Here is a 26,715-nt window from a genome sequence, read left to right on the forward strand (position 1 = left end):
TCCCATGAGCATCCTAGGCTAATAAACTCCCGCTTTGCCTGCCACTTTGCCTCTCCCTGAATTCTTTCTGCGCTGAGACCCAAAGAACCCGAGCTTCAGGAAGTCCTGAGAACAGGTGTGTGGTTTCAACGAAAAGACCGTGGGTTTGAATCCCCTCCTAAATCAGGGATTGTGGGTTCAAGTCTCACTGTGAAGTGTGGCTGGGTTCCAGTGCCATCCAAGGAGTGCAGTTTCACCAAAGTGAAGGAAGAGAATGTCATTCCTGAAAGTGATGAAAAGTGAGGGCATGAGACCCACGTGAGGGGGTGGGGTCAGTATGTGGAATGTCGGGGTCAAGTAGAAGAAGGGCTCTAAGCCTTGCTCTTTGTAATGGCACCCACGCCTTATTGCCAGGATGAGGTCTGTTTCCTCCTTTAACCTCAAAGCCAAGGTTGTGGACCAGAGCTCCTAGTCATTTTTAGGCTCCTCCTCTGGCGTCCTGTGCATTCTATGCTCTGTGTGTCGTGCTCATGCAGTCATTCTCAAGGTCTCTCTTTTCAGCCTCCCCAGCCTGGGGACTTGTGTCCTCTGATCATAATGGCATTAATTCTGGTCACGCCTCATGCACTGTGTCATATGTGCCCTTGGGGTTCAATTTAAAAAGAGATTCTCTCCCCTGAATGAGGCCCGAGACAGACAGACAGACGGCTAGAGGGTGGACACGGATATGGAGCGGCCCAGGTGTTGAGGTGGTTTTCGCTCACAGTTGGGGCTCTGACTCCTGCTGTTTGTTAGCAGCTCTGTAAGACTCATAAGGTTCATAAAGCTTTCCATGGTCCCTTTGAACATCGTGTGATGGAGCGTTTGCTCATTTTTCTCCTAACTAGAATAACATCAATTCCTCCCACTGTGTCTAAAGTGGCTCTCACAATTACTGCTGCAATAGGTGGGGGTACAAGGCCACACAAAAGATGGGACAAGTTCAGCAGGCTTCCCGGCCAGAACCTGGGGAAGGAGCTTTCACTGCATTCAAGGAACGGAGATACTAGTACTCTCATCTGCGATGCATTGCCTTATCCTTTCTTCTCCTCATGCTGCAATGGAAACTGTGCAGTTCTTTTATTCTGTGGGAAGTCACCAGAATGTCAGTCCACAAGGGATCTTTCTGCTTCTGAGCAGAGGTCCCTGTGCATAGAGACACATGTGGGATTAGGTCTTTTGTGCTCAGGCCCTGGAGAAGGGATTGGCCTGTCTCTTCTATCATCCTCATGCCCTTTGCAGGGAAAGCCTAAATGCTTTGTTCCTCACCAAGGATGGGGCTACCAAGAATGAGACAAGAGGAGTAGGTAGTCAGAGTGGAGGTGTGAAGGACTGATGACATTTGCAGAGGGGAATTCAGAATGAGAAATGCACGTCCATGCTTGGGGGGCAATCTTTTTTTTTTTTTTTTCCCCTGAGGAAGAGTCAAATGTCTTGACTGGAATGTTTCCTTCCAATTGCATTTCCTGATGATGCCACCATGACCAATGATGCTGCCACTACAGCTGCTCCCACCAGGACTGCTGCCACCACATCTAGAGCTGCTGCCACTTCAACTGCTTCCACCACATCTAGAGCTGTTGCCGCTACAACTGCTCCCACCACCACTGCAGCTCCTCCCACCACGACCACTGCCCATAAGACCACAGCTGCCCATACCATCCCTCCATTGTGTAAGTCCACCCAATAAGTATTTCCTCTTTTTTTTCATTATTCTCTTTTTCCTTGTGGATTTACAAATTCAGTCAACAGAAAGACATTAGAGAGGGCAAGAGTTTGCAGTCACTTGTTTACCAAGTTTACCTGTGTGGCTCTTGAAATATTGACACATAATAAGCAAAATTCATCTTTCATAGAAATCTCACTGGAGAGACATAAATATTTGGCTCCATGTCAGGTACTTCTTTATGATTTTTTTTTTTTTTTAAATCAGAAAGTTCTTTGTTTCCTGTAAAGGATTTTCCAGAAGTAGAAAAGAGCTTTACATTGAGGCTTCCTTGAGGCAGAAAGCTTTGAGTGTTACTCAGAATACTTCTTGGACTTTGGAAATCCATTGAGCCTCACAGTACAGTCTTCTTATTTCTGGTGCACTATCCTCTCTCCTTCAACAACCAGGTGAAATCTATGTCAATTGTGGTTGATTCCGAATATACGACAGGAAGTGTGGTGTAAAATTCACATATACAGTTCAATTTAAATCTCACAGTATCTCTATGAAGGAAAGATTCGACAGGCGATGAAATGAAAAATTGCCGTAGAAACTTTCCCTTGAACCTTGTGTAGTAAGAAAGGGGATGAATTTGTACAGAAACCATGAAAGTTCTGAGGAATCTGTTTTAGACTCTTTTAGTGTTTGAGCCAATGCTTGGCACTGCCTCAAAGATCTGCACGGGGTGGCCTCTGGGTGAGCATAGGAATGTTTATCTCTTATCAGAAGAAAGCTGGATTCTGTTGTGCCATAATCTATGGGAAAACTAATCCATGCTAGCTTTTTTTTTTCTTTCTTTTTTCCCCTTATTTTCTCTGCCTACCAAGGCTTTCACCCCAGGCTACAGCATGTTCAGTTCTTAGTGACAGGAATTCAGTGTCTATCTTCCAGAAATGCAAATCTCATGGTATTTTTAACTCTACGAGTTCAGAAACATTTGATATTTGTTAGTCTGCTTGCATATTCCAAGGAATGAAGTCACACCCTTCATAATTTTTGAATACTCCCGATAATGTCTTTTTCTCTGTTTTAGGTTCATATCCAATTCTTCACTTACTATTTTGCTGAGAGCTGTCACTGCGATGGAATCAGCCAAGGCCTTCTGCAATCAACCCTGTTGGAATGGGCCAGAATGTCCCTTAATCTGCTGATCTGCAATTACTTTCTGGCCCTACCATCTAAATCTTAATTCTGATCACTTCATTGGCTTTCAAATAAAAAGTAATTAATGAGCAATATCCAAAGAGTATTTGCCTAAGTGATGAGGTGATGGTTGTCCAAGAGTTTAGTCAATTCAAGTGACAGATAGGTTGCCTTTTACTTAGTTCTTTCTTGTGTTATTCTGAATCAATGGACTTGCTACAAATTCATCCAAGTTTTAAAAACAAGACACAATTCTTAGGTATATCATCCGTGGCTAGAGTTTTCTCTTTTGTGAATGCACTAATCAACATTTCCTCGGCACAAATGTTCGCTTTGATTCCATTAAACTCTATTATTAACTGACACATAATTCTTTACTTACCTATAGTGACATAGCAGGTGAGAAAGAGGGAGGGAGATCCCGAGGTCTGGGAATGTGGGTTTCAGGATTGTTAGGGTTTGACCTGGCTTTCAGTTTGGAAATGGGGCTCTCTTGTTGGACACAATTTCACAAACACCAACATCACTCAAGGGCTCTCGGCGACTTTCAACTTCTGACCAATTCATAATTTTGTATCACTAAAGACAAAACCAGGTCGGTGTGCAAACCATGGAATCCCACTAAACATCCAGGCTCTCTGCAATGAGTGAGTACAGCTTCATTACCAACTGCGGCTCTTGCCTCACTCTAGTCTCTTCTCCTTCTGGATAAGTTTTGTTAAGACCCAGTCACAGCATGACTTGTATTCCTTCAAGTCACCAATCCAGAGCAGAGGACTCCTTCCCCAAACCGCTCCCCAAATCACGTGACACAGGCTCAAATCCTGTAATCAGCCTGTTCTAAAACCCCTGCAGTAAGGCACCTGTGTACAGTTCCCCAGGGTTTATGTCCTCCCCACTGCAAGGAGTGCCAAATCCAACCCAACTCATCCATAGCTGTGCTCCTGAGGGCTTTTGGCTGGAGGGCTTTAATACCTCAACATATAATTGGGATGCACATGGTATAAGGCCAAGGGGTGGTACTTTTGTTCTTCTCACTTTTGACATTTGCTTCGTTCAGCTTTGCATGGTTCTGAGAGGCTTGCCCAATGAGTTCCTTTAAAACTGCCTGAGCTCTTTCCATCAGTAAATGAAGCAGTGCAAAATTCAAGAAAAACAGCCTTAATGCTTTGATTAATGAAAGGACTGAGGTTGGAATTTGAAGACTACTAGATTTTCTTTAAAGTAATTCTCTCATTCCACTTACTAAGAGGTAGTGGAGAGTATTAAATGTCTAATTGTTACAGCTGGACTTGACATTAAAATAGGCTCGGATCTGGGATGTGGGACTGTTTGCTGGAGATCTTGCACCTGGACAAATGTCCTTGAGCATCAGAATACAAAGACGCTCTAAGGGACTGATGATAACTCCTTGGATGTGCAGTTGGGGCAAATATGAACAATGAGCCACAAAAAGGCCACAAAACAAATGCCACTTCTGAGATGCCTGGAGGAAAATCTGTGTACTTCACATAGTCCCTGCACACAACATCACCAAGGGGGTGGGCAGACCATGCAAGCTACATCTTTTGCCCAACCCATGGATCCATCTTTGTTGTTACTCCTTTTAAGGACCCAAGCAACTTCTCTGGAGGAATGAAAAAGGGTACCTGTTACTTATTTTTGCTCCCTTGTTCCCACTGCAAGCTTAGACCTCAGAAAGATATTAAATAGAAGTTATAAGAACAGAAAACCTTACTAGATTCCAATTCCTGATTTTGGGGGAAAGATTTTAGCTCTTTTCCAATAATGTAGATTAGCTGCAGTATTTTGTAAATACCATGTATTAGATGGTAGAAATCTTCATTTATTCCTAGTTTAAAGTGATGAAGCAGAAAAACCTAAAATCAGAAATATTCTGTTCAGCAAGTGTCTCATTCATATCTGATAGAAAGTTCAAGTTTTACAAAGCGAAAGCTTAAAGAGTTCAGAACCCCCAAACCAGCTGTACAGAAGTGTTAAAGGGACTTTTTTAAATCAGAAAGAAAAAGCCAAAGCTAGAAACATGAAAATTAAGACAGGAAAAGCTCCTTGGCCAAGGTAAATGTATCATACAGATTATAAATCAACCACATCGAGAACCAATAGAAAGTTACAGACAAAGGTAGTAAAATCATCTATATCCACAACAAGAAGTTAGGGCACACACAAAAATGGACATGAAATATGATGGCAAATACCATAATCAGGAGTTCCCATTGTGGCTTAGTGGGTTAAGAATCTGACTAGTATCCCTGAGGCTGTGGGTTTGATCCCTGGCATCTCTCAGTGGGCTAAGGATCTAGTGTTGCTGCAAGCTGTACCACAGGTTGCAGATGCTACATGGATTCAGCATTGCTGTGGTTATGGCATAGGCCAGCAGCTGCTGCTCCAATTAGACCCCCATCCTGGGAACTTCCATGTGCCATGGCAGCAGCTGTTAAAAAAAGAGATGGAGAGAGAAAATAAACCCTCTATCATGACAATAACAGTGTAAAAATACAGTGTTGTTAAAATGCATTGGAAAGCAAGAGATTACTTCCTTAAATTAATCACAGATACATAGACTACTATGCATAAATCACATGGTAACAACAAACCAAAAATCTATAAAAGATAAACACACAGAGAAAAAAGAAAGGAATCCTAACATAACACTAGAGATTGTCCTCAAATCACAATAAAACAGAAAAAAAGATGTAAGAAAAATAACTGCAAAAATGACAATGTGTACATTCCTAACAATCATTACTTTAATAGTTAATGGACTAGATGTTCCTATTGAAAGACAAAGCATGGCTGAATGGTTCTAAAAGCAAGACTATATATACATATATAATGCCTAGGAGATATTCACTTCAGCTCAGAATACACACAAATATTGAAAGTATGGGATGGTAAAAGGTATTCCACAATGGAAGTAAAAACAAAGCCTTGGTAGCCCTACCAGACAAAAAGAATGTCAAATATAGAGTGTTATAAGAGACAAGGAAGGACCTTATATAATCAGCAAGGGATCAACCCAAGAAGTATGGAAATATATAGGCAGCTGAAATAGGACAATTTGATAAAGCAAATATTAACAGACACAAATGAAGTAGTTGACAGTAACATAATAATAGTACTGGCCTTTAGCACTCCACTCATATCAATGGACAGATCATCCAGAGAGAAAATCAATAAAGAAACATTAAGTGACACTTTAGATGAGGTGGACATCATAGATAAATGTAGACCACTCCATCCAAAAGCAGCAGAATATACATTCTTTTCAAGGGCACATGGAATACTCACCAGGATAGAGCATAAGCTAAGTCACAAAACAAGCTTCAGTATTTTAGCAAACTGAAATTGTATCAAGTATCTTTTGCAACCCCACGCTATGAAATTAGAAGTCAACCACACGCACCCATAAAAAAACAGTACTGTAAAGAACACAAGCATGTTGAAACCAAACCCTATGCTTCTAATGACCAATAGACCACTGAATAAATCAAAGAAGAACAAATGAAAATGAAAACATGGTGATCCCAAATCTGAGACACTGCAAAAGCAATCTAAGGGGGAAGTTCATACTGATACAACCTTATTTCAGGAGCAAGAGAAATCTCAAATAACCAACCTAACCTTGCACCTAAAGGAATTAGAGAAAGAAGAACAAACAAAACCCAAATTTAATAGAAGGAGATAAATCATATAGATCAAATCAGAAATAAATGATACAGAAGCTAATGAAACAATAGAGAAAATCAATGAAACTCAGAGTTTTTTTTCTTCAAAAAGATGAACCAATGTAATAAACCTTTAGCTAGACTCATTAAAAAAACCAGAGAGCCCTAATCAAAAAAATCAGAAATAAAAAAGAAGTTACAGCTGACACCACAGAAATATAAAGAATACTGTGAGACTACTGTGAACAGCTATACACCAATATATTGGACAACCTGGAAGAATGAACCAAATCCAAGAGATGTACAATCTCCCAAGACTGAACCAGTAAGAAATAGAATATAAGTTCAGACTAATTACCAGTAATGAAATTCAATGAGTAATAAATAAATTCCCAACAAACAAGAGTTTAGGGCCAGATTGTTTCACAGGTGGATTCTACCAAACATATAGAGAAGAGTTAGCACCTAGTCTCAAGCTGTTCTAAAATATTGTAGAGGAAGGAACGCTTGTGAGGCCAGCATCACATGGATTCCAAAACCAGACAGACACTACAAAAAAGAAAATTCCAGGAGTTCCCGTCGTGGCGCAGTGGTTTACGAATCCGACTAGGAACTATGAGGTTGCGGGTTTGGTCCCTGCCCTTGCTCAGTGGGTTAACGATCCGGCATTGCTGTGAGCTGTGGTGTAGGTTGCAGACGCGGCTCGGATCCCGTGTTGCCGTGGCTCTGGCGTAGGCTGGTGGCTACAGCTCCGATTGGACCCCTAGCCTGGGAACCTCCATATGCCGTGGGAGCGGCCCAAGAAATAGCAACAACAACAACAACAAAAAGACAAAAAAAAAAAAAAGAAAATTCCAGGGCAACATCACTGATGAACATAGATGCAAAAATTGTCAACAAAATAGTAGCAAACTGAGTCCAAAAATACATTAAAATGAACGTACACTGTGATCAAGTGGGATTTATCCCACAGATGCAGTGATAGTTCAATATTCATACAACAATCATGTAAAACACCACATTAACAATCTGAAGAATAAAAAATATGATCATGCCAATTGATGCAGAAATTGTTTTGCTGATATTCAACATACATTTATGGTAAAGACTCTCCAGAGAGTGGTACAGAGGAAACATTTCTCAACATAATAAGGGCCATATATGACAAGCTGAAAACCTTTCCATGGTGAAAACCTGAAAACCTTTCCTCTAAGGTAGAGAAATGAGACAAGGATGCCCACACTCACCACTGCTATTCAGTGTAGTGTTGGAAGTCCCCAGCACATCAATTGGATAAGAAAAAGAAACAAAAAATCCAAATTGGAGAGGAAGAAGTAAAAAGGTCACTCTTTGCAGATGACATGATTCTATCCATAGAAAATCCTACAGAGGCCAAGAAAAAAACTACTAGAGCTCATCGATGAATTCCATAATGTTGCAGGATAGAAAATTAATATGCAGAAATCTGAAGTATTTCCATACATTACCAATGAACTATCTGAAAGGGAAATTAGGGGGAGTTCCCATCATGGCGCAGTGGAAATGAATCCGACTAGGAACCATGAGGTTGTGGGTTCGATCCGTGGACTCGCTCAGTGGGTTAAGGATCTGGCATTGCTGTGAGCTGTGGTGTAGGTCACAGATGCAGCTCGGATCTGGCATTGCTGTGGCTCTGGTGTAGGCTGACAACTACAGCTCTGATTTGACCCCTAGCCTGGGAACCTCCCTATGCTACGGGTGTGGGCAAAAAAAATAAAAAAAGAGGGAAATTAGGAAATAATTCCATTTAAAACCGCATCAAAAACAAAACAAAAAATCACCTTAGCAATAAACTTCCGTAAGGAGGCAAAAGACCTGTATCCATAAAACTATAGGTACATCAGTGTACTAAGACACTGATGAAATAATTGAACAAAAAATAGTTAATGGATAGGAAGATATACGATAGCCATTGATTGGAAGAATGAATATTGTTAATATTACCATACTACTCAAGACAATCTAAGGATTCAATGCAATCCCTATCAAAATAGAAATGGGACTTTTCACAGAACTAGAACAAATAACTTAGAAATTTGTATGAAGATATCCCATCATGGCTCAGCAGTAACAAACCCAAGTAGCATCCATGAGGATGCAGGTTTGATCCCTGGTCTGGCTCATTGGGTTAAGGATCTAGCATTGCTGTGAGCTGTGTTGTAGGTCACAGATGTGGCTCAGATCCTGCATTGCTGTGGCTCTGGTATAGGCCAGCGGCTAAGCTCCAATTTGACCCCTATACTGGAAACTTCCATATGCCATGGTTGAGGCCTTAAAAATAAAAATTTGTATGAAATTCCAAAAGAGCCCAAATCACCAAAACGATCTTGAAAAGGAAGAATACAACTGGAGGGATCACAACCTTTGACTTTAGATTATACTATAGCCACAGATATCAAAGCAGTAGTGTACTGACACAAAAACAGACACTTAAATCAATGGAACAGAACAGAGAGCCTAGAAATCAATTCACACTCTTATGGTCGATTGACATTTGATAAAGGAAGCAAGAATATACTATGGAAAAAGGACTGTCTATTCAATAACTGGTGCCAGGAAAACTGGACAGTACATATGAAAGACTGAAATTAGAACATTTTCCCAAACCATACACAAAAATAAACCCTAAATGGCTTAAATAGTTAATGCAGGACTTGAAACCATAAAACTCCCAGAAGAAAACATAGGCAAAACACACTTTGACTTAAATTGTAACACTTTTTGGTTCTGTCTCCTAAACCAATGGAAATAAAAACAAAGTAAAACAAAATTTGGCTCTAATTAAACTTAAATGCTTTTACACAGCAAATAAAACTACTGACAGAATGAAAAGACAATCTAATGAGAGAGAGAAAATATTTGCAAGTGAAATGATAGATAAGGAGTTAATATCCAAAATATATACACAGCTCATTCGAGTCAACATCAAACAAAACACCCAGCTGAAAAGTGCATAGAAGACCTAAATAGGCATTTTCCCAATGAAGACATAAAGATGGCCAACAGTCACAGGAAAAAAATCCTCAAATCTGGAACAATCAGAAAAATGCAAATCAAAAACACGTGAGAGATCATCTGTCTTTTGTCAGAATGGCTATTGGCCAAAGACAGCAAATAATCAATGTTAATGGGATGCAGAGAAAAGAGAACCCCAGTACTACTGGTGGGAATGCAAATTGGTGTGGCCAGTGCACAAAACAGTACGGAGTGTCCTCCAAAAACGCAAAATTGAACCACCCAATGATTCAGCAATTCCACCCCTGGGTACATATACAAAGAATATGAGAACATTAGTTTGAACAGACATGGGCACCCCCATGTTCACAGTGGTATTATTTATAAAAGGAATGATGTGGAAGGCTGCCTACAGTGTCCATCAAAAGACGATGGATAATGAAAATAGGGTACATATACACAATGGAATAGGTCTCAACATAGGAAAGAATGAAATGTTGCCATTTGCAGCAACATGAATGGTTCTGGAAGATATTACGCTTACTGAAATAAGTCAGAGAAAGACATATACTGTATGTCATCACTTTATGTGGAATCTAAAAGAATAACACAAACTAGTGGTTATACAAAAAATAAAAAAGAGGAGTTCCCATCATGGCTCAGTAGTTAATGAATCTGACTAACATCCTTGAGGACGCAGGTTCGATTCTTGGCCTTGCTCAGTGGGTTAAGGATCTGGCACTGCCATGAGCTGTGGTGTAGGTTGTAGACACGGCTCAGATCCTGTGATGCCGTGGCTGTGGCATAGGCCAGCAGCTACAGCTCCAATTTGATCCCTAGCCTGGGAACCTCCATGTGCCACAATGCGGCCCTAAAAAGCAAAAAAAAAAAAAAAAAAGCACCGATATCAAGAACAAATGATTAATTACCAGTCATTACCAGTTAAATGATGGAAGGAGTGAGGGAGAGCTTAGGGGTAGGGGAATTAAAATATTTGAACTACTAACTATAAAATAAATGAGCTACAAGCATATATTGTACAGTATGGTGGATATAGTCAATATTTTATAACTGGAAATGGAGTATAAGCTATAAAATTTTTGAATCATTATGTGGTCCACCTGAAAGTAATATAATATTGTAAGTCAAATATATCTTGGTAAAATTTCAAAAAAGAGATATATCCTTGAAATTTCAATATGAATTATTCTCAGCCCAGAATCTGCTTCTCACATCAAAGTCCATAACCCTTTTTTGGACAACAGTGCTGAATTATTCAAAAGTAATTCCAGATAAAAATCACCAGAATGTTCAAGTGAGTTGGTCAAGTTTTTGAAGAAATACTTGAGAGTGTGCAAAGTAAATGTCTAGCAAGTGATGGAAGACAAGGTAAAAGCTAGTGTAGAGAGAGGGGGGGCAGGAAGGAGGACTGAAGGTATTTCAAGGTCTGCTTGGCACTGTATTCAGAATGATACTGTCCTCAGGTGTCAGGACGCTCTGTAATAGAAGTGCTGTCTGATGTTCAGGAGGGTAAGGGGATGCTCCAAGATTGAGAGAGTAAGGGTGTGGGTTGAGGGGGATGAGGAGGAAGATAGAGAATGCTCCTGTAAGTATTCCAGGAGAAACTTGACACAGTGACCAGAGGTATGTTTTCTCAAGGTGTCAGGAGGACAATCTTGGTGTGTATTTGTTTTCAGATTTGTAGGAAGGGAGTTTTCTTTTTGTTTTTGTTTTTTGATTTTTGTTTGGTTGCACCTGCAGCAGGTGGTCCTGTGCCACCGCAGTGACCTGTGCCACACCAGTCAGTGACAAGTTCAGATCCCTAATCCTCTAGGCCAGCAGGGAAATCCTGGAAGGGTGTTTTGGAAGTCTGTTTTCTCTGGTGTCTTCTCGAGGTGTTGGGAGGGCAGTCTCAGTGTGTAATTGTTTTCAGAGTTTTAGAAAGGGAGTCTGGGAAGCCAGAGAATGTTGCACAGCCTCCACAATTTATCCAAGTAAAGTAAGGGCCATTTGTGAGCAGTGTGTGGATGAGGGTGAAGGATGATGGGAGCTGTAGATAAACAATATGACAGAGACCTCCAGAGAGACAGAGAGACTTGGAGAAAGAAAGAGGAAGAGATTCTGAAAAAAGATACTCAGAAAAAGCAAGAGAATGAAAAAAGAAAAAAGGAGGAAGAAACACTAGGATAGGCCCAGAGAGAGAAAGAGGAAACGATGTAAAATGATAACACTGGCAACATCACTCTTCTGATGGTCTGGCTTCATCAGGAGAGCATTTTATGGTCTGTGCTGGGTTTCCCACTGCGGAGGAGCCATTCAAAATTCATGGGAACAAGATGGGGCACTTAGAGGAAACTGGTATAAAGCAGTGAGTGGGATGGACCTGGATTGGGAAAAGAATGCGAATTAGGGAAAGCTTTAGGTGTTTTTTTCCTTAATTATGAAAAGCTAATGGTCGAGGGAATTTGTACTTAGGAGAGGTCTTTCCTGACAGCAAATAATCAACCAAGATGCAGGGAAGGTCTGGACAGAACTTCCCTGAATTTTCCCTGCAGCAAGTACTTGGGAGGTTTCTTAGGTACAGCCGAATAATGAATATGGCTCACTCACGTGTGAACCATCAATCTTCATCTCTAAGTGTATGCTGCCTTTTGTGGAACTCTGTATATCCAGATTTCTGTGACTACGGAACTTTGAGATGAGAAAGAATTCTTCTTGAATTCTCCATAGTTAATTCTGTTAGTGGGGTTCCTGCCTTCCTAACCCTTCTGTGTCTACTTTACATCATAACTCACAATCATATCCTGAGGTTCAACCTTCCCAGTTCTCATCCACATGCTGCTAAATCCCTGCTTTTGACAGCACACTCCCTTCCTGATACTCTAACTCCTCCCTCTTTGTCTTAGGCTTATTTTATGAATTAGTATTTCATTAATTCTTTCATTCATTCATCCTTCTAATTAACTAACAATCATGAAGAAGCCTCCTGTGCTTGTCACTCTTTTAGGTCTTGTGAAATAAGAGTTAAACAAAATAAATATTTTATTTTATCATTTATATATATATTTCTACTGTACAGCATGGTGACCCAATTACACATACATGTATACATTCTTTTTTTCTCACATTACATATTCCATCATAAGTGACCAGACAGAGTTCCCAGTGCTACACAGTAGGATCCCATTGCTAATCCATCCCGAAGGCAACATTCTGCATCTATTTACCCCAAGCTCCCAGTTTTGTTCTCTAATCACATATTTATTGAGAAGGGAATCAGAACTCCAGAGAAGCCAAAAGCAAAGAAACAGAGAAAAGGAAATACAAGGGAGTGAAAAATATTACTATGAATACAGAATACAGTTACCTGCTTACAAGTTGAGGGTTACTTTAGTTTGGGAGCCAACGAAGTCTTTTGTGAAGTGGTCATATTTAAGAGCAGCCTGAACTGCAGTCATGGATGCAGAAGTCACAGGTATTGATGACTAGTAGAAACGTGCACACATTCTGGTTTCTAATGCCGGGCAGTCACTGTGCAGCCCTAAGTGCGCCTCAGCTCCTCTTTCTGACAGAAGAACAGGATGAGATCTGGCCTTTGATCCTAACACCAAATCCTACCTGACTTGCATCACCCTAGGACTTCTCTTCACTCCTATTCTTTGTTTTAAAAACTGTGTCCGATCCTGCTGTTGGTCTGTGTCTAGTTAACACTTGTTTATTGGAAACTCACCCAGGTGTCCTTGCCCAGCCCAGTCCAAAACTGCTGCGGAATCTTCCAACTCCTCTGTGAGGTATGACCTGTGGTGAGGATTTGATTTCAGACCAAGTCTTGATGCTGCTCTCATGCTTTCAGGCCGAGGCTTCTTTTCTGGTTTCCGCTCAGGGCTTGGCTCTCTATCTAAATGCTCCAAATTAGTGTGTACACTAGTGACTGAGGCCAGGTTTGTGATCGTTGGGTAAAGCCAGGCATTAGAAAGAGATGTGACCTTTGTTTGCATGGAGGAATATTGAAGTGTTACAAATTTAAGATGTCCTTGTTACATGTTTTTCAAATAGTTTAATATGGAAATTATAATAAAAGGAAGCACTACTTCAATCTAAAACATCTAATATGTACTGTGAATAAAATTAAAACATGTTAGATTGGGAAACTTTTTCAATTTATTTTGTTTAAGAAAACACTCTAATTTCATTCTTTCACATGTAGCTGTCCATTTTCCCAGTACCACTTTTTGAAGAGACTATCTTCACTCCCTTGTATATTCCTTTTTTTTCCCCCACTGTACAGCAAGGGGATCAAGTTATCCTTACATGTATACATTTTCCCCCCACCCTTTGTTCTGTTGCAATATGAGTATCTAGACATAGTTCTCAATGCTACTCAGCAGGATCTCCTTATAAATCCATTCTAAGTTGTGTCTGATAAGCCCAAGCTCCCGATCCCTCCCACTCCCTCCCCCTCCCATCAGGCAGCCACAAGTCTATTTTTCCAAGTCCATGATTTTCTTTTCTGAGGAGATGTTCATTTGTGCTGGATATTAGATTCCAGTTATAAGTGATAACATATGGTATTTGTCTTTCTCTTTCTGATCTACTTCACTCGGGATGAGAGTCTCTAGTTCCATCCATGTTGCTGCAAATGGCATTATGTCATTCTTTTTTATGGCTGAGTAGTATTCCATTGTGTATATATACCACTTCCTCCGAATCCAATCATCTGTTGATGGACATTTGGGTTGTTTCCATGCCCTGGCTATTGTGTATAGGGCTGCAATGAACATGCGGGTGCATGTGTCCTTTTAAGTAGAGTTTTGTCTGGATATGTGCCCAAGAGTGGGATTGCTGGGTCATATGGAAGTTCTATGTATCGGTTTCTAAGTATCTCCAAACTGTTCTCCATAGTGGCTTTACCAGCTTACATTCCCACCAACAGTGCAGGAGTGTTCCCTTTTCTCCACACCCCCTCCAGCACTTGCTATCTGTGGACTTATTAATGATGGCCATCCTGACTGGTGTGAGGTGGTATCGCATGGTAGTTTTGATTTGATTTCTCTTATAATCAGTGATGTTGAGCATTTTTTCATGTATTTGCTGGCCATCTGTATATTCTTATTTTCTTTGTTGTAGATTATTGGACCATATGTGTGTGGATTTATTTCTAGGCTCTCTATTTCGTTTTTTATTTTATTTTTGGTCTTTTTGTCTTTTTAGGGCCTCACCTGTGGCATATGGCGGTTCCCAGGCTAGGGGTCTAATCTGAGCTGTTGCTGCCGGCCTATGCCACAGCCACAGCAACACCAGATCTGAGCCACCTCTGTGACCTACACCACAGCTCACGGCAACGCCGGATCCTTAACCCACTGAGCAAGGCCAGAGATCAAACCCGCAATCTCATGGTTCCTAGTCAGATTTGTTTCTGCTGTGCCACAATGGGAACTCCTATTTTGTTTTTTAAAATGTAATTTAATTTTTATTTTATATTGGAGTAAATTTACAATGCTGTTTTAGTTTTTGGTGTATAGCACAGTGATTCATTTACACATACACTATTTCCATTATTTTTCAGAGTCTTTCCCCATATAGGTCTTGCAGAATATTAGAGTTCTCCATGCTATACAATAAGTCTTTATTGATTATCTATTTAATATATAGTAGTGTGTATATATTAATCCCAAACTCCTAATTTATCCATTCCCTTTTTCCTTTGGTAACCATAAGTTTGTTTTTGAAGTCTGTGAGTCTATTTCTGTTTTGTAAGTAAGTTCATTTGTATCAATTTTTTGGATCCCACATATAGGTGATATCATATGATATTTATCTTTCTCTGTCTGACTTACTTCTCTTAGTATGATAATCTCTAGGTCTATCCATGGTGCTATAAGGATGACATTTTTTCATGCTTTTTTAATGAGTGATTTTTTTAATCTCATTGTTTATATGTACCACACCTTCTTTATCCATTCCCCTGCAATGGATATTTAGGTTGCTTCCATATCTTGGCTATTGTAAATAGTGCTGCTGTGACATTGGGGTTTGTGGATCTTTTTGAATTATGGTTTTCTTTGGATATATGCTCCAGAGTGGAATTGCTGGATCATACTGCTACTCTATTTTAGTTTTAAAAAGATCCTCCGCACTGTTTTCCATAGCATTTGTACCAATTTACATTCCCATCAACAGTGTAGGAGGGTTTTGGGATCTTTATTTTGCTTCAATGATCTATACGTCTGTTTCAGTGCCAGCACCATACTGTTTTGATGACTATACATTTGGAGTATGGTCTTAAGTCAGGGAGAGATACCTTCAGCTTTGTTCTTCCATCTCAAGATTTCTTTGGCTATTTGGAGTCTTTTGTGATCCCATACACATTTTAGAATTATTTGTTCTAGTTCTGTGAAAAGTGTCATGGGTATTTTAGTAGTGATTGCATTAAGTATGTAGATTGCTTTGGATAGGTAGACGGGACACTTTATCAGTATTAATTCTTCCACTTCATGAATATGGGATACCTTATTACTTCTATCATCTTCAATATCCTTTGTAGTGTCTTATAGTTTTCAGAGTGTAGATATTTCACCTCCTTGGTTAAGTTTATTATGAGATATTTTATTGTTTTTGATGTGATGGTAAATGGGGTGGTTTCCTTGCTTTCTCTTTCTGACAGCGCATTATTAGTGTATAGAAAAGTAACATATTTCTGTATATTTTCTTGTATCTTGTAACCTTAATGAATTTATATATTAAATTTAGCAGTTTTTGTCACAGATTTTAGTGTTTTCTATATATAGTATCATAAGTACTCTTCAAGTAGGACAGTTTTACTTCTTCCCTTCCAATTTGGATACTTTTTTTTTTCTTGTATGATTGCTTGGCTTGGACTTTCAAATCTTGTTGAATGAAAGTGGTGAGAGTGGACATCTTTGTCTGGTTCCTATCTTAGAGTAAACACATTGAGCTTTTAAATGTTGATGAGGATGTTAGCTGTATTAAGAAATGCTGCCCCTATACCAACTTTGATGAGAATTTTTATCATGAATGGATGTTGAATTCTGTCAAATGCTTTATCTGTATCTATTGAGATGATCATGTGATTTGCATTCTTTGTTTTTTTAATGACACTAGATGATTTGTGTATATTGAACCATCCCTGTATCCTTGGAATAAATCACGCTTGACCATGGTTTATGATTTTTTACATGTATTGTTGAATTCAGTTTGCTAATCATTTGTTGAGGATTTTGCATGCATGTTCATTGGTGATATGGGCCCACAATTTTCTTTTTTTGTGATATCTTTGGTTTTTGTCATCAGGGTGATGTCTGCCTCACAAAATGAGTTTGAAGAATTCCTTCCTCTGTATTTTTGGAACAGTTTGAGAATGATAGGTGTTAACTCTTGTTAAATGTTTGGTGGAATTCACCTGTGAGGCCATCTGGTTCTCAACTTTGTTGGTAGCTTTTAAATTACTGATTCAATTGCATTACAGGTAATTTATCTGTTCAAATTTTCTATTTCTTACTGATTTAGTCTTGGGAAATTGTACATTTCTAAGAATTTGTCCATTTCCTGTAGGTTGTCCTAGCTGTTGAGTGCCAAGTGACTTAGGTTGAACCAATCAGACTGAAGCCTGAAACTTTTGTTTTGAAAGAGGGAGAAGAGATTTACTCTTTTTATTATTCATACTTGGGGAAACATTTAGCCTTGGATTGAGTGGCAACTCTTTTTTGGATTATGAAAGGCAAAACTCATTGAAAATAGAATCATCATTAAAGAAGCAGAGGCAAGGAATGTAAAGAATAAATTCCTTTGGTCCCATTATTTGAGCCTCACCTGAAGAAAGCTCAATCCCTATATTTCCCAGATACATAAAACAATACATTTCTATTATTTATCTTTTTTTTTCTTGGTCTTTTCAGGGCCACACCAGCAGCATATGGAGGTTCCCAGGCTATGGGTCAAATCAGAGCTGTAGCTACTCGCCTACATCACAGCCACAGCAATGCCAGACATGAGGCGCATCTGCGACCTACACCACAACTCACCCGCAACCCGGATCCTTAACCCACTGAGCGAGGCCAGGGATCGAACCTGCATCCTCATGGATGCTAGTCAGATTCATTTCCACTAAGCCATGGTGGAAACTCCTTCTAATATTTATCTTAATGGGACAAGATTTCATTATGGGTTCAAATGAGATCTAGTTGAACTTTCTCTTTCCTACCTGCCACCATCTTCCTCTTAATTGCTAATATTTGCACACACACAGTTCATGTCTCAAGTAGAAGATCTCTGGCTCTTGAATGTGTTCCTTTTGACATTTAAACAACCTATGCTCCTCTTATGCACCACAAAATTCTCTCATTATTCAACTTAACAGACATTCTAAAGGGGGTACAGCCATATGGAGGGAACAAGTGGTTTCAACCAATTTTCTTCCTTGGATAAAACCTGGAAAATTGGTCATGTGGGATTAATTACCCCTTTCTACTTCCAACACTTCTTTCTGACTTGAAGCATATTGATCTCTAAGGGCATATCTCAATTGCCATGAATCCTTAAAGTTTTTCTGAGTTCACTGTCCTCTGAATTCTTTGGAGAATTTTTGTTTTCAAAGAGTTCTAAAGCAGAAATTTATTGTAGCATCTTGCTAAGTCATCATTACTATGTTGTCTTATGGTTATTACTAACAGTACCCCCCTTGGGTTTAGTCTTAATTTCATTCTGCTGAAATCTTAACTTTTTTCTCTCCTCCCATTCCACAGCAGGGAAGAACAATTGCTCCCCATTCTCTGCAGGTAACAACATGGCTTAATCATGTAAAGCAACAACTCAATTCTCACTCAATCTGCCTTCTCTTCACCTGAATCATCCTTATGCCCATTGGACTGACTGAAACAGTCCAATCTATTTTTCAAGGCACTTTTGGCAATAGGCAACTTAGAAAATTCATCTCACTCTTCTCTCTCCATCTGGGAAGGATCACTTCTTGCCTGGTAGAGCAATATTCTTTCTTCCTTCTGAAGTATTGGGATATTCAAGCAGAGGGAGTGAATCCCAAATTCTCCTCTACTATTTCTTCAGATACTACTAGCGCCCTACTTTCAAATGTCTCACCTTCTTCCTTCGTGTGTGCAGAGAAAGAGAATGTCCCAGTGCCTGTCTTCTATTAGTTTTAATATATCTTGGGAGACACATTTTATATGTGGGACAAATTTGGAGCCATTTCTGGTGTAAGAGCTAACATGGACTTTATTTGAATGTATGAGAAAAGCTTTGCATCCCTCCTGAATATTTGTGGTTACTGTTAAGTTCATGAGATGGTGAGGAGCATTTATTATAGTTCATTTGGAGGAAGATGATACAAAGTGGCGTGAAAACAAATGATGAAATACCTCAAGATTAAATCAAAGATTCAACGGTTAATAGTTGAGATCATTTAATCTGATCTCCTCATTCTTCACTGGTTCATTGATTTAGCAAAGAAAGTGACTCTTACGCATCAGGTGGCTTTTCTAGCCCCAGGACACAGTGGTGAACAAAACAGATAAAGTGCCTTCCTGCAAGGAGTTTATACTCTATTAAGGAAAAAGAGGCCATAAACAAATTAAATAAGTAAACACAGAATGTTAAATAATATAGGCTCTGGAGCTAAAAATTGTGGCAGGAAAGGGGGCTATGGATTAAGGGGCTGCTACAGGTGTAAAAGGAAGTGGATGAGGACTCTGAGAGGGAAGCAGACTTGTCCAGGATCAGACGGTAGGTTAGAGCCAAGATGAAGCACAAGCCAAGGTTTCCGACTCGGAGGTTTCGAAATCTTATATTCATTCCTCTATTTTTCCTGTACGTGCCAAGCTCAGAAGGTACCTGACTGAAAATGACTTTATCTTGACTCACAGTGATGAGAGCCAAAGGAAGAATGCTGAACAATGCATTTTTTCTTCAAATGCTTTCAATACAGTAACTTTGATTTTGATTATACTAATAATGTTGAATTTAAAGGTACATTTGGGAAGTGGTAGGATATAAAAAGAGAATAGCTGTGCCTTCAATGGAACTTATGAAAAATAAATAATATAATGCCATGTTACGTATATGATTTACACTTTGCAAAGCACTCTTACTTTTCATCTGGTCTTCACAACAAAACCCCGAGAGGAGAGCTGACCTCATATTATGATTATCATTTTTAACAAATGCGGAAACTGAGGTCCAAGGAGAGTAAGTGGTAAAGATCACTTGATAAAGTTCACACAATAGTAAGTAGCCTTCATGGCTGGGCCTAAGTAACTCTCCCTAACCAGTTCTGACTGAAGTATGGTGTATACAAGTAATGGGCCCAAGGGTGTGAACACATGCAACCTTGTTGCTTGTTTGTTGGCATGTATAGACATCACCTACTTGCATATGATTGTTTACTGGGGACCAAGTCTAGTCACAGGAATGCATATGAAAGACAGTTGTATTAAGGAATGGTAAATTTATTATGCACTAAACATCTGAGAAAGAAATTTTCTTAGGATAGAAGATCTTTACACAACAGGGTCAATGGAAGTGTCTGGACTCATCTGCCCTCCAGGCTCAGGTCTCCCATCATAGCCTCTTATGGAAACATGTCCTCATGGAGACAGTACTGAGGAAGGATGGATAAAGCAGAGGTCTTCCTTGGATACCCCCACACTATTAATTCCCATCTTCACACTAAACAAAGAGGTTGGTATAGGGGGAAATGATTATGCCAACTAGCAGACAGTATAAAAGTCATGTTGGGTTAGATCTTAATAAGCACCAAACATAAGCCTTGTCCACCCCTAGAAGATTCACGTCACTAATTTGTTTTGGTTTATAAAGACTGTGAAGTCAGTTTATATTTCCTGAGAGCTTAAGTGAATAATTACTATTTATGGCTAAATATTACTCAGCCATAAAAAACTTTGCTCAGCAGAATGTGTGCTGAGCAAGGGCAGGAAAGTGACTGGAGGTTAAACATTCACCTTGGAAAACTACCTAAGAACAGAAACTGATGCCCAGGAAATTAAGACTTACAGTGGTTTCATGAAAAAATATTGTTTTCTGGTATTTAAGTCATCATGTCCTAGAGAATTAACAAACCTCAAAAAAAAAAATGGACAAAATCTCAGACCTCATTTGTAATATTATAACAACTTAAATCCCTTCTCTCATGATTAATAAGTGCCAGGCTCTCTGCTCTGCTCTGCTCTTCCATAGAATAAATCATGTGATGCTCACAGGAAGCTTATGAAGTAAATGCAATTATTATTATTGAATAGGATGGCCTTAATAGTCCCTTCAACATAACTAAGCTTTAGGCAGATGTCTTCTTGACTCTAGGCACCCGATCTCCATTTTCTTTGAGTGTTCCCTTTAGAAAAATTGCCACTGTAGGCTTAAACACTTAAATATAATACATGAAACCATAAAACTCCTAGAAAAGAACACAGGCAAAACATTCTCTGACATAAATCATAGCAATTTTTTTAGGTCAGTTTCCCAAGGCAAAAGAAATAAAAGAAAAAAAATAAACAAAGGAGACCTAATCAAATGTATAGCTTTTTTCCCAGCAAAGGAAACCATAAATAAAATGAAAAGAAAACCTACGGACTGGGAGAAAATATCTGCAAATGATGTAATTGACAAAGGATTAATTTCCAAACTACACAAACACAACATATAGCTTAAAATTTTAAGAAAAAACAACGCAATCAAAAAATGGGCAGAAGATCTAAATAGACATTTCTCCAAGGAAGACATAAAGATGGCCAACAGGCACATGAAAAGATGCTCAACACCACTAATTATTAGAGAAATGCAAATCAAAACTATAATGAGGTACCACCTCACATTGGTCAGAATGGCCATCATTAACAAGTCAACAAATAACAAATGCTGGAGAGGGTGTGAAGAAAAGGGAACCCTTCTTCACTGTTGGTGGGAATGTAAATTGGTGCAGCCACTATGGAGAACAGTAAAGAGGTTCCTTAAAAAACTCAAAATAGAGTTGCCATATCATCCTGCAATCCCACTCCTAGGCACTTATCCAGAGAAAATTCTAATTTGAAAAGATACATGCACTGCAATGTTTATCACAGCATTATTACAATAGCTAAGACACAGAAAGAGCCTAAATGTCCATCAACAGGTGAATGGATAATATATCATCCATATCCATTGTATATAATATATACAGTGGAATATTACTCAGCCATAAAAAATGTGAAATAAAATCATCCTTACAGCAACATGGATGGCCCTAGAAATTATCATACTAAATGAAGTCAGACAGAGAAAGATAAATATATGATATCACTTACATGTGGAATATAAAAAATGATACAAATGAATTTATTACCAAACAGGAATAGACTCATGGATGTAGAAAGCAAATTTATGGTCACCAAAGTGGAAAGAGTGAGAGCGATGAATTAGGAGTTTGGGATTAACATATACACACTACTATATATAAAATACGTAAATAGCAAGGACATACTGTATAGCACAGGGAGCTATATTCAATATTTTGTAGTAACCTATAATGGAAAAGAATCTGAAAAAGAATAAATATATGTATATATCTATATAACAGAATCACTTTGCTCTACACCTGCAACTAACTAACACAGTAAATCAACTATACTTCAATTTAAAAAGTAAAAAACAAAGCATAATAAAGAAAATAAAACCCTACCATATCAAAAATACCCCCCCCCAAAGCCCCCAACATTTGCCATTGTAAATTCTTCCTCAATTCCTTTGGGTAAATCTCCTCCCAGTATCTTGACAGTTTTACAACACAGGGCTGTCTTTCACAAGGACCTAGGAGCCATCTCTTTGGAACATAATCATCAAAGAAGATTAGTACCCTTATCTCCCAGTTTCTGCTGGAGGGTAGGAGCCTAACATCAGAGGACACCTAGCGCAAGTTGAGAAACTACCTTCTGTCCCAAAGATAGAGAGATTGTTCCTTTGGATAAAGCCAATTAGCAAGTACAGATGGTCTGTGACCACCTCCTCAGGTCCTTTGGTGCTTTTCCATTAATTCACTTCAGCCCTCAAAAACTATTACTCTGGTTTCAGCAGCGTTGTGTTCAGGCTTAATTCTGGCCTCTCTCTGCTATTGCAACAGCCATGAATAAAGTCAGTGAGTGACTAGATTCTGGTCCTACCTCCTCACTTTACTGACATTCTGATGCTGTGAGTCCAGGATTTCTGTCTCCTGAGACTCCTTCCTAGAATAAATATTGCTGTGTTAAAAGCACTTTTATACCATTACTTCACTTGCTCCAATCCAATATACTAGACAGGACAGTTATCAGTATCTTTACAGTGGAGAACTTAGGGAGTTTTAAGCACCTTGCTTAAATCACACAGCAGGCTAGTGAATGATCCAAATAAATATATTTGTTTCCATGAGTTTGGGGCCCCAAGTAGGCTTTAAATCCTCATTGCTCTCTTGAGCTGTGACTCTAAGTAGTGGCAGACTCCTGGGAAGGAAGGGCTAACTTGAAATAACCACTCGGTCCTCAGATTTTAGTAACTATGGATGTCTCTCCAAGCCAGCTAAGTACCTTTGGTCCCTCCACCCCCATTCCCATGGTCCCTGCCCTCCATCCTTCTCTCCAGCAGCCTTCAGAAGCCTTAATGTAGTTCCGGAAAGCCACCTCCAGCTCCACGCACATTACTGTCCTTTAAACAAGCTCCATGTAAGAACCCTGTCTTTCTCTAGCCTATTCTTAGAATTCACTTGGAAGCTGCAATTTGCATAAAGACACTTGCCATAATGCCTTGTGGGCTGCAAGTATGAGCAGGCGGTTTCCCGTGGGTGTCCGACATCCCAGATCGGCTCCTTTTCCTTTCGCAGGGCTTCCTAGGTTACGCAGGATGGCAGTGAAGGTATTAGGTGACCCCGGATGGCCGTGAAATGTTGGGGGGTGGGGTGGGAGTGGCTGTGGCAGAGATAAATCAGCCCTGAAAGGGTGTTGGTTAAAGAGGATTGTGCGGAAATGCTTGGGCAGCACCGAGAATGGATCTACTAGAAAGAAGTCCCCCCAGGCCCAATCAGAGGACCCGAGTTCTAGCCCACCTGCAGTGGGTGTGCTTGGTCACGCATTTCTTTCCTTTCTCTGGGCCTTTTTTTCTTTACAGACAACTGGACCAGTCCTTTCAAGCTGTGATATCCCATGACTCTCAGACCTCAGTTTTTCTCAGTGGAATGGAGATATTAACCCCTTTCCTGCTGGGCTCACAGGGATGTAGCAGCTTGGAAGTCCTGATAAGAGGGCCCGCTTGTGAAAAGGAGTATAAGGTGCTTGCGGAGACTCCAGTGGCTGCGCTCCAGTTCATCAGCCACTGAATTACCGCGTGTCTGATCCCTTTTTCCTAAAAGCTGAGCAGGCTCTGCTCTCCACACCCCGCCCCTCTCATCCATCATTCAAAAAGTGGAGCCCATGCAGATGCTGGCGGGAGCAGCAGAGAGAGACAAGCGGTGGAAAGAAGCTTTTGTTCCCGAGGCTAATAATAGAATCTTCCACAAATGATTCTGATTTACTTTTCAGAGTTTTTCAGGATCCTCCTGGGAAGGGAAGGGGAGGCAGAACGCAGTGTTTCTTTTCCTCCGTGGGGGCAGAGTCAGTTACTCCAGGCTCTCAGGCCATGTGGGCCTGAGGGAACAGAGCCCCAGGAAGCCGCTGAGGAACAGAGACTATCCTGCATACCCAGCCTCCGGAATCCTGTCCCCACCGCCCTCCAAATAAGCCCTCTTGAAATCTTCAGGCGTTCATTCCCGCATCTAATAGGAGCATCTGGCAGAAGCTGCGCCAGAAAGCAGAAAGAAAGGGTTACCCCTTCTGCAGCCCCAAGTCATTTCTTCAAGGCGATGAGGTCAAATGGGCTATTAGTCTTATTAAGCTCTTTAGATGAAATAATGTCAGCTCCTTCTGTTCTCTGTCAGGATCAGGATGGCCTTAAAGTTCCCCTCAGCTTGACTAAACTTTGGACAGGTTTCTTCCTGACTCTAAGCCCTGACCTCTGTCCCTTTGAGATGTAAATCTTCTCCCAGCTTCATTCCACTTTTACAACCAAGGAAAGTCTTTCTCTACGACCTAAGAACCATTTCTCTGAAAGGCAAATATCAAGGAGAAGAGCCCTCACATCTCCCAGTTTCTGCAGGAGGGTAGGAGCTTAATTTAGGGGGGGGGGAAGAGAGGGAAGGGCTAGCTCCAAGCTGCAAAACTACCTCCTGTCAAGAAGACATCAGGTAGGTTGGTTCCTTTTCATTTGTGTACGGACAATCAGCAAACGTGGATGGTCCAAGATGCCTGACACTCTCTTAAAATCTCTCCAGCCCTTCATTTCCACCCAGTTAGACAACCAGACAGTCAGGTCTGTGTAATACTGGCAACAGTATGGAAATAAAATAGACTGTTGGCTCATCATATCTGGCACGATTTTTTTTCTTTAACAATCATGGTTATGCTTTCCATAGAATCCTTCTTTCCTGGTTTTTGCTATCTTGCAGTGTATTAGGCAACCAAGTAATACATTACCGTAGGAGTGTGTGTGTGTGTGTGTGTGTGTGTGTGTGTGTGTGTGTGAGAGAGAGAGAGAGAGAGAGAGAGAGAGAGAGAGAGAGAGAGAGACTTCTCCCATTCTACTAAAATTTTCTTGGGGAAAGAATGTATCTAAGATGCTCCATACCCCATAACGCCTGGTAGAGCACTGGAGGTGTTTAAGCCTCATTCGCTGACAAAGCATTTTCCGTCTGACAAAAACCACAACTGTTAATTCCCTTTAAAAAAAAAAGTGCCAAGGTTGAAAAACATAGTTTTATTTGTACCGTTTTCTGCCAGCAGAAAATACTGTGGGTTTTTTTGCAATGGCCAAGAGGAGGGACTCTGAATCCCACTCATTTCTTTTCCTATGAACATACAAAATTAGGGATAAAGGGAGAAGCTGGTTTTAGGGGCGGGAGGTTCCAAATGGAAATTCTCAAGTGAGCCCTCAAGAAGAAAAACAGGACTTGAGTACTGTGGTGGAAGACCTCCTGGACTTTAACTGGGGCACATAGGGATGAGTAGAGGCACAGAGGGAATTCCACTGTAGGTTGCACCAAGGTTTCAGAGCCTGAAAGTGGGATTTCTCCTTCTTCCTTTAGCTTGAGCCCTTTGAGAGTATTCTAGTAGCAACCCTTATTCCTCAAACCGGATCATCTCTAAATCCTCTAACTGTCCCAGGGAGTGTCAAAGCTTGGGAGAAAATTAAATCTTTGGCCACTTTACCACTGTCCATATCATGTAGCTCATGAATACTAATACACACATACTAGAAAAAACCAAAGCACAGAGAAATGAAGTGACGGCTTACGGTCTATCTCTGCACATGTTGTTCATGACAGTATCAGGACGGAGATTCCAAGTCTCTCACTCTGGTCTTCTGTCTGGGGTACCATGTTGCTTTTCTCCTGCTGAGATTAGGAGTTTGTAGGGCCAGGGAGCAGGAGCCAGATATTGGAGGCTGAACAACTTTCTGCAAGAAGAGGTGGGAATTAGGTTCCTCTATGAAGCCACTGCTGTCAGAGCATGTGCCGTGGTGGTGGTGTTGAAAGCCTGCAATGGAAAGTGAAAAGAAACACTAGGTACAGAATGTCAGGGCTCAGCTCCAGGTGCACAAGATGGATTGGCAACGGTTTGGTCATTTTCTTCAGCAGTCTATAAAAAGGAATAAGAATAAAAGTATGGGTATACTTTCATGTCTAAAGATTAAGAGGTGACCTTTTTCAGGAATCTCATTTCATGGAGAGAAGAGCCTTTTGAAAGTTATACTTTAAAATATCTGCCTTCCAACTTGTTACTTCTACTGCATTTTTTTTTCTTTTTGCCTTTTCTAGGGCTGCTCCCGTGGCATAATGGAGATTCCCAGGCTAGAGGTCTAATTGATGCATTAGCCAGCCACCGGCCTACGCCAGAGCCACAGCAACTCAGGATCCGAGCCGCGTCTGTGGCCCCCACCACAGCACATGGCAATACCGGATCCTTAACCCACTGTGCAAGGCCAGGGATTGAACCCGCAACCTCATGGTTCCTAGTCGGATTCGTTAACCACTGCGCCACGATGGGAACTCCTGCATTTTGTTCTTAATAAAAGGACATT

General features: G+C 40.3%; 1 protein-coding gene across 7 annotated transcripts in view; it reads right to left on the reverse strand.

Moving 5' to 3' along the window:
- The window catches only part of TESPA1 (thymocyte expressed, positive selection associated 1), a 138,125-nt gene that overhangs the window by 70,543 nt on the left and 40,867 nt on the right, over nucleotides 1-26,715 (reverse strand). For 4 of the 7 annotated variants that reach the window (XM_047786833.1, XM_047786830.1, XM_047786831.1 and 1 more), the window contains one exon: nucleotides 25,378-26,171. In XM_047786833.1, the coding sequence (XP_047642789.1) occupies nucleotides 25,963-26,171 (209 nt within the window). In that variant the 3' untranslated portion in view covers nucleotides 25,378-25,962. Of the gene's footprint in view, nucleotides 1-25,377; nucleotides 26,172-26,715 lie in introns of those variants that run through there. The other 3 variants (XM_047786834.1, XM_047786835.1, XM_047786838.1) reach the window with 2 other exon arrangements.

The sequence above is a fragment of the Phacochoerus africanus genome, chromosome 7, assembly GCF_016906955.1.
Source record: "Phacochoerus africanus isolate WHEZ1 chromosome 7, ROS_Pafr_v1, whole genome shotgun sequence".
Lineage (NCBI taxonomy): Eukaryota > Metazoa > Chordata > Mammalia > Artiodactyla > Suidae > Phacochoerus > Phacochoerus africanus.